Source organism: Morone saxatilis, unplaced genomic scaffold (assembly GCF_004916995.1).
Source record: "Morone saxatilis isolate NCDOM2014 unplaced genomic scaffold, NCSU_SB_2.0 Contig16, whole genome shotgun sequence".
NCBI lineage: Eukaryota > Metazoa > Chordata > Actinopteri > Moronidae > Morone > Morone saxatilis.
Genome location: NW_023339718.1, coordinates 5,205,478 through 5,213,777, shown reverse-complemented (window position 1 = coordinate 5,213,777; position 8,300 = coordinate 5,205,478). Strand labels below are relative to the sequence as shown.

The following is an 8,300-nucleotide window of genomic DNA, read 5'->3' as shown; positions in this document are numbered from 1 at the left end:
GGAAAAAAGATTACCAAGAGAAGATGACGAGAGAGAGAGAGGATCATGTTAGTCAGTGACAAGGCGGGTCTGCAGCTCAGGTGTTGAAGGGGTTCGTGGCAGTCGGACCTTGCTGCGGATGCGCAGGTGCCTGTACGGGACGAAGTCTGGCTGCTCGTGACTGTGGGTTCGTGCTCCTTCAGGTACATGTTCAACATCACACCGCCCCACGACGGGTCCAGCGACACCACGAAGGTCAGGATCTTCCAGTCCTGGCTGAGACGGAGACAAGAGAGGGCGTCAATAAAACCGGTTCTACAGGTTCTACCAGGAGGTCCTACAGGAGTCCTACCAGGGTTCTACAGGTAGTCCTACAGGTTTCTACAGGAGTCTACAGGTTCTACAGGAGGTCCTACAGGTTCATACAGGAGGTCCTACAGTTCTACAGGAGGTCCCTAAATCAGGTGTCTACATGAGGTCTTACAGGGTTCTAACCCAGGTTTACAGGAGGTCCCTACAGGTTCTACAGGTTCCTATCAGGAGGTCCTACAGGTTCTACCAGGTTCTACAGGAGGTCCTACAGGTTCCTACAGGTTCTAACAGAGGTCCTAACAGGTTCTACAGGTTCTACAGGTTCTACAGAGGTTCCTACAGGAGCCTATCAGAAGGTTCCTAAACAGGAGGTTTCTACAGCAGGTTCCCTACAGCAGGTTCTATCAGCAGGGTTCTACAGCAGTCCTACAGCAGGTTCTAATCAGCCAGGTTCATACAGAGGTTTACCAGGAGGTCCTACCAGAGGTTCTACAGGAGGTCCTACCAGGAGGTCCTACAAAGGAGGTCCTACAGGAGGTTCTACAGGAGGTCCTACCAGGAGGTCCTACAGTTCTACAGGAGGTCCTACAGGATCCTACCAGGAGGTCCTACAGGAGTTCTACAGGAGGTCCTACAGGAGGTCCTACAGGAAGGTCCTTACAAAGGAGGTTCCTACAGAGGTTTCTACCAGGAGTTTACAGGTCCTACAGGTCCTACAGGAAGGTTTCTACCAGGAGGTTCTACAGGGTTCGTTTGTTAGGGAGCATCAATTGTTTTTAACAGTTTTTAATTTGTAACATAAAACAAATTAATCACAACACGATGTTTTTATTTCATCGTGGCAGCCCTTAATAACGTCTGTATTCTTTTATACAAGTTAATAAATATATAAACTTCTGCTCAGATATTATATCCTGATTATTTATCATAAAGTTATCTAACACTGCATAGAGATTAAAGGTAATTAACTTTAAGGTTTTAATTGAGATTATAAATCAGTAAGGAAAACTTTTATTTTCTGCAGCTGACTTAAAGATTTTTTTTGGTTTTAAGATAAATAACATTAGAAATAAAGTTTATTGTCCAGAACAGACAAAGTAAGTAACTTGATAAATATCTAATAAACTGTGAACGTTTAAAAATCAGAGATAAAACGTTTTGTTGTGTATTATTTAACCAGGAAATATTAAGTTTAAATATATTAAAATACAGTTAGATATAGTAAATAAGTTAAATAAAGTTAAATAAAGTTAAATACAGTTAAATATAGTTAAAATATAGTTAAATACAGTTAAATATAGTTAAATATAGTTATAATATAGTTAAATACAGTTAAATACAGTTAAATACAGTTAAATATAGTTAAATATAGTTATAAAGTTAAATATAGTTAAATACAGTTAAATATACGTAAATACAGTTAAATATAGTTAAAAATAGTTTAAAATAATTAAAATATAGTTAAATAAAGTTAATATAGTTAAATACAGTTAAATAAGTTAAATACATTAAATATAGTTAAATACAGTTAAATACAGTTAAATTAAAGTTAGAATAAAGTTAAGATAAAGTTACAATACAGTTAAATACAGTTAAATATAGTTAAATACCAGTTAAATAATTATAATAAAGTTAATAAGTTAAATAAAGTTTAGTGTGCATTGACCTGTTTGACCTTCATTCTAACCGCTTCACCACTTTTAAAATGCACACATATCAAGATTAAAACACCAGTGAACCTACAAGAACACTTTATATTATTTATTATTAATACTGTAAAAGAGATTAATTATGTTTTATTTCTCCCTTTTATTCAGACTCCAATGAGGTCATCGCTAATGCTAACGGAGAATAGCTCAGCAAGGTCACAGTGAATCTGTGGTTAAACCGTTAAAATAACTCCCGTTTAAACTCCACCCGGAGGCTCAACCGAAGGCTCCACGGTACCCTGACTGCTCGCCCGGTGTCCGCCCGGCGGCAGCAGCGGAGAACCAGTCGCCGGTTCCGGCGGCGGGAGAACGGAGCAGCGCCAGAGAAGCCTACGAGAGCCGCCATCTTCCTAACTGAGGAGCCGAGAAGAACCGGAAGGACCTTATATAGAGGAACCGGAAGTGACCTTATATAGAGGAACCGGAAGGACCGCAGCGGCTCCTTAACTGCGTCACCAACCGGAATTATTTGAACTACAAAACGAAAATATAATGGTTTATATTATTATCTATAATATATATAAAATATATTATAATGTTTATATTATAATATCTAATAATATATATATATATATATATTAGATATATATAAAACATTATATATATATATATATAAATGTTTTATATTATAATATCTAATATATATAAATATATATATTATTATTAGATATTATAATATAAACATTATTTATAATAGTTAGAATTATAATATAAAACATTTATATACTGATATATTATATAATGTTATATTATTATCTATAATATATATAAATATATATATAATGTTTATAATATAATATCTAATAATATATATAAATATATATTATTAGATAATATATATACATTTATATATATATATACTATAATGTTTATATTATAAGTATCTAATAATATCATAATATATATATACTATTAATTAGAATATTATAATATAAACATTATTTTTATATAGTTAGATATTATAATATAAACATTATATTATAATATATATACTAATGTTTATATTATAATATATAACTATATATAAATAATGTTTATATTATAATACTAATAATATATAAATATATATTATAATGTTTATATTATAATATCTTAATAATATATATTAAAATATATATATATAATGTTTTATATTATAATAAAAGACTATATATAAATAATGTTTATATTATAATATCTAATAATATATAAATATATATATAGAATGTTTATATATATATCTAACTATATATAATATATATATAATGTTTATATTATAATTCTAACTTATATATAAATAATGTTTATATTATAATAATCTACATATCTAAATATATATTATAAAATATTAGATATTATAATATAGAAATATATATAGATAGAGTATTATAATATTTACAAATATTAACTATATATAAAATAATTTTATATTACAATATCTAACTATATATAGAATAGATATTTATATTATTACAATATATAACTATATATATAATAATGTTTATATTACAATATCTAACTATATATAAATATTATAATATAAAATAATGTTATATATAATATCTAATAATATATTAAGAAACAGAAATAACTTATGGCATGCAAGTTAGGAAATTAATCTTTGAATATATATTATATATATATATTGAATATATTGAATGAATCTTTGAATATATGGAATGAATCTTTGAATATATTGAATGAATCTTTGAATATATTGAATTCAAGGATTCAAGAATTAATTCAATATATTTATATTCAAAGATTAATTTCCTGAACGGCATGCCATAGTTATTTCTGTTTCTATATATATATATATTGTTAGATATAAACGACATTCCATAAATATATATATATCTGCAGTATGTGACTAAATGAAATGAGTAATAGTGATTTTTTAAGTATTACATAAAACAACAATGCGTTGTAAAGAATGTAAGAATATAAATAAAAGTGTCACAGCAGCAGAAGCACAATAATTACTGTATTTGTTATTAATATTAATAATATAAATTAAAAGATGAAGTATTAAATTATATATACAGCAACATCAACAGTAAAGGTAGAAACAACAGATAATTAGCTGTTAGCGAACTCTGTTACTTCTAATTGTGCGCTGTTCCTGCACAAATGTACAAAATAAAAGACCAAAAAAAGTGAGGAAGTTAAAATAAAAACGAAATGTTTGACTTGACGTCCACCTCCAGCTCCCAGACTCCTGAAATGTTCCTGAATACCTCCACCAGACTGGATTACTTGTACATACGTCCTCCACTGCTCCTTATTGGTTATGATTTTCATTATTTCCTGTTTTATTTTGTAATACTTACCTCACCTATCCCTCTTTAATGCTTCCCTCCCTTCTGTATTCACTCTCTGTGTCCCCCTTTCTCTTTCCAGCCTTTAAAATCTGTGTTTTTGGGACCTTTGTTTAGTTCTTCTGGACCCTCCTGGACTCCCTCACCCGCCCATAAACCTCCTGTTACTGTGATTCATGTAATAAATCAGTGGTCTGCATTTGGGTCCTCTCTCCTTACCTTTACCTGCTTGTGACGACCTCAAACTTACAATAAAAAAGGACATTAACTTGTGTAATGTGTGTGCTGTAATTCTCTCTCTGATTATGGGACAGCAGATAAAGATGAATAATAACAGAATAATTGTAGAAAACATTTAAAAACACTTTCTGTGATTGAAATTTAGCGTTTCTCTTTAAAGGGGAGGACTCGGTGTGATCTCACGGTCAGAGTCCAACTGGAGATATTCAGAGATATTCTGGTTGATGAAGGTAAGTGATAAAAGATCTTGTTATTGGCCGACTGTATTTGTTCTTTAAATGCTTTTATAGTATTTTTAAACATTTATATAAAAGTGCTTTAAATACTCTACAAGTACAAACAGAACCATAAAGTAAACAGTGAAAAATGTCGATATAAACAGTTCTTTTATATTATAATTCAGATTTAAAGTAAAAGCTGCTTATTATCTTTGTTAATGTTTGTGTGATTTATATTTAATGACAGAAATCTATTTTATTTATTGATCCGTTAATAGTTAACATATCTGGGTTAAAAACAAACAAAGGGAGATTTAGTTGACCCTATTTGCTGTTGCACAGAAAGACTATGGACCGATTATGTTTGTTGAGCTGTTCTTTTTTCCAAGTTGCAAATGACATTAATAAAGCACGAAATATTAGTTTTAAAAAAGGCTTTTTCCAAAAGAATCTGAGCTCTTTTTTCAGTTATGGAGTCTCAGTATCAGCAGTTCGGGTCGCCTGATAACATCTCGGCCCGCGGAGAGCAAAGAATGACTCTACAAACAGGTAAAAAACGTACATTTCATCTGATTTTGATCCGTTTATTTCCTCCTTATAATAATGTGTTTATTGTAGGTTTGAAGAGGATGTTGGTTTACGTCCTGTATGGAGTCCTGGTGCTGCTGCTGTTAATCCTGCTGATGGTCACTGGGATTAAATGTACGCTGATGCACTCACTAATTCACTATATTCACATTGTTTTATCTCATCACTTAACAACTGTCGTATCTCAAAGTCTCCCAGTTGAACAAGGAAGTGACTGATGTCAAACTTCTGCTCGAGAGAATCGGCAACGGAGGATCGGCGTCCGCGCACAGTTCAGGTCGGGAACAGGTCGGGATGTAAAGATGAAGCCATAACAGTTGACGTCCTTTATAAGACTTTTATGTTTTCCAAACTCAAGGTGCTCGACCTGACGAGAAAGTCCTCGTAAAGCCGCTTGTCCCCGTTCAAGGTAAACACCGGATACCTTAAAGGTTCAATATGTGACTTAATAGTGACAATGGTGGCCATTAGGTGAACTGCAAGTTAGCGTCCTGGGCGTCAGCCAAAAGTGACAAAAACTAAACTGAACGCTGGAAAATAAACGACAATTATATTTAGAATAATGTTACCATATATCTGCAATGTTCCTATATTTTATTTGGATCGTTGGACGGCATTCATCATTCAGTGGTTTTACTCAATCAGACTCTTTAGACTTTCTCAATCTCCGTCCCTTCAGGAACGTGTCGGGAAGGATGGTCGTCTTTCCAGAGGAGCTGCTACCTGCTGTCCAACGCCGGCGTCACCTGGAGCAAAGCGGAGGAGCAGTGCCGAACACACGGAGCACATCTGCTGGTTCTGAACACGGTGGAGGAACTGGTGAGGCTCCGGTGTTTGAATGAGACATTTACTTATTTAAATATTGGGACATTTATAGCCTATAAGATCATTTTCAATGTGATTAAACACAAACTCAACAATAAGTATAATAAAAACAGAATAATAATTTACATTAAAAATCAAAACAGGAAGCACCAGATCATTCTTCACTACATTATTAAATATTATTATATAGATATTATATATATATTACAATATAATTATAAATTATACATTATATATATTAAATAAATATAGTACATTTATGTCCTTATTAATTAAAATATTTATACTAAATAAATACAGGTAACAGGAAAGAAACTGTCTTAATTTAATTTTTAATTTTCAATTGAATGAATGAATAAAATATCCTTGAATCCTTTTAATCTATGATGTAAAAATCCATCAAATGAACTACTAAGTATTTTTTTATGTTAATTTTATGGGTAAGACATATAAATAAGAAATAAAAACCAACAACAAACTCAACATAACTGAGGAGAATATTAGATAAATTAAAAAGTCATGTTTTAGCTCTTTGTTTTTGACCCTATATCCTTAATAATGTCCATTTTCAGCCGTGACCTTTTAACACATTCACCTTTTTGTTGCCATTGTTTTATGTTTCGGGGCTGCAACCATAAGATTGTAACACTCTTTTTTAGCTTTGGGTCAAATATAGATAAGTTTAAGATCAATAAAGACTTGTTTGTGTTTCTAGGACTACATTTCCCAGATAGTTACAATCAGATACGGCTACTGGATTGGACTCGTGGAGCGAGAACACGAGGGCCACTGGAGCTGGGTGGATGGAACCGACTACAACTCAACGCCAACGTGAGAGAAGCTTTAAAGAAATGACTGTTTTTATAAGTTATATTTATATTTATATGCTAACTGCTGCTGCCTCTGTAGTTTCTGGGATGTTGGTCAACCTGACAACTGGGACTACATAGAGAGCGGCGAGGACTGCGGGCAGCTTCACGGCTCCGAGCAACGCAAACGCAAACTGTGGAACGACGCCGACTGTAACCTGGCGCACCGGTACATCTGTGAAAGCGGAGCGGGTCAAACAGCAACACCACAGACCTGAGATTATGTTTTTAATATTATTTCATTATAACGTCCAGAAGGTGTGTGAGGCTTTTATTGGACAATAAAACAACAACTGTGAATATAAAGACGCTTGTTCTCCTTTATTTATTTAATATAAATAATAATAAATAATAAAGACACACTTCCTTTATAACGTAGTGGTCAGGACCCTCCACTAGGGGGCGACAAAGCTACATGAGGGGTTGTGAGGCCTTCTTGATTTTAAGAAAACTTAAAAAATACAAAATTGCATCACCAAAATTGATTTGATTGCATTAGTATTTTTTACGTAGTGCCAGATACTCCCTCTGGACACCTTCGTGGCTAAAAATGCCTCATTGACTTCCATTAAAACCACATTTTTCAATCCCACTGCCATTACAGTATAAAACCATGCATTCTGTAATGTTAGCATTTCATTTTGAAGAAAAGTAGTAACAACAAGCATTTAAATGCAATCAAATCAATTTTGTTGCTAATCTTTGACATATCCAAGACTCTAATCACCACCAAAGCCCCATCCCCCTACTGTTTATTATATGAAAAATAATTTTTTTAAAAAGTTTTTAAAGGGTTAAAATCCAGAATATTATTTAATGTTTGGTAGTTTTGAGCAAGTTTGAAGTTGTTTAAGAGATTTATGGAAAAAAAGCAGAAAAAATATTGATGTATGAGGAATTAATAGCAGTTTATTTGTGCACAGCTCAGATTAACATACATACAATTCAAACTGTCCAGGATGACACAGATTATTTCCAGGATATTTGGTCATTTTAATAAATTCCAGGTGTTTTCTAGGACTGAAAATCTACTCTCTAAATGTCCAGGTTTTCCAGAACTTGTGGGAACTCTGATACTCGCTGCAGTATGTATGGTTCTTATGTAACCCGGCCCAGCGAGGTGCAGTGGAGAGCGGTGGGAGGTCTGCCTGTTTACACAGCTGTGTGTGAGCTGAAAGTTATTTTAAATGCAACTCAAAGAAGGAAAATGCAAACTCAGGAGAAAACAGGGGAAGCACCAGATCATTCTTCACTACATTATTA

The 8,300-nt window shown here is 32.7% G+C and overlaps 1 protein-coding gene across 1 annotated transcript; it reads left to right on the top strand.

The window, feature by feature from the left end:
- Positions 1 to 5,113: 5,113 nt before the first annotated feature.
- On the top strand, positions 5,114 to 7,327 carry asgrl1 (asialoglycoprotein receptor-like 1). The gene is made up of 7 exons (XM_035659263.1): positions 5,114 to 5,304; positions 5,374 to 5,457; positions 5,534 to 5,620; positions 5,702 to 5,752; positions 6,023 to 6,162; positions 6,884 to 6,999; positions 7,078 to 7,327. The coding sequence occupies exons 1-7, from the start codon at positions 5,226 to 5,228 to the stop codon at positions 7,253 to 7,255; spliced, it is 735 nt and encodes a 244-aa protein (XP_035515156.1). The 5' UTR covers positions 5,114 to 5,225; the 3' UTR covers positions 7,256 to 7,327.
- Positions 7,328 to 8,300: the final 973 nt, after the last annotated feature.

Bases quoted from the DNA above. Each gene is read 5' to 3' on its own strand.
- asgrl1 (XM_035659263.1), top strand. From the start codon at position 5,226: ATGGAGTCTCAGTATCAGCAGTTCGGGTCGCCTGATAACATCTCGGCC. The intron at 5,621-5,701 runs GTCGGGAACAGG...TCCAAACTCAAG, and splicing joins GGCGTCCGCGCACAGTTCAG to GTGCTCGACCTGACGAGAAA. The intron at 6,163-6,883 runs GTGAGGCTCCGG...TTGTGTTTCTAG, and splicing joins TGAACACGGTGGAGGAACTG to GACTACATTTCCCAGATAGT.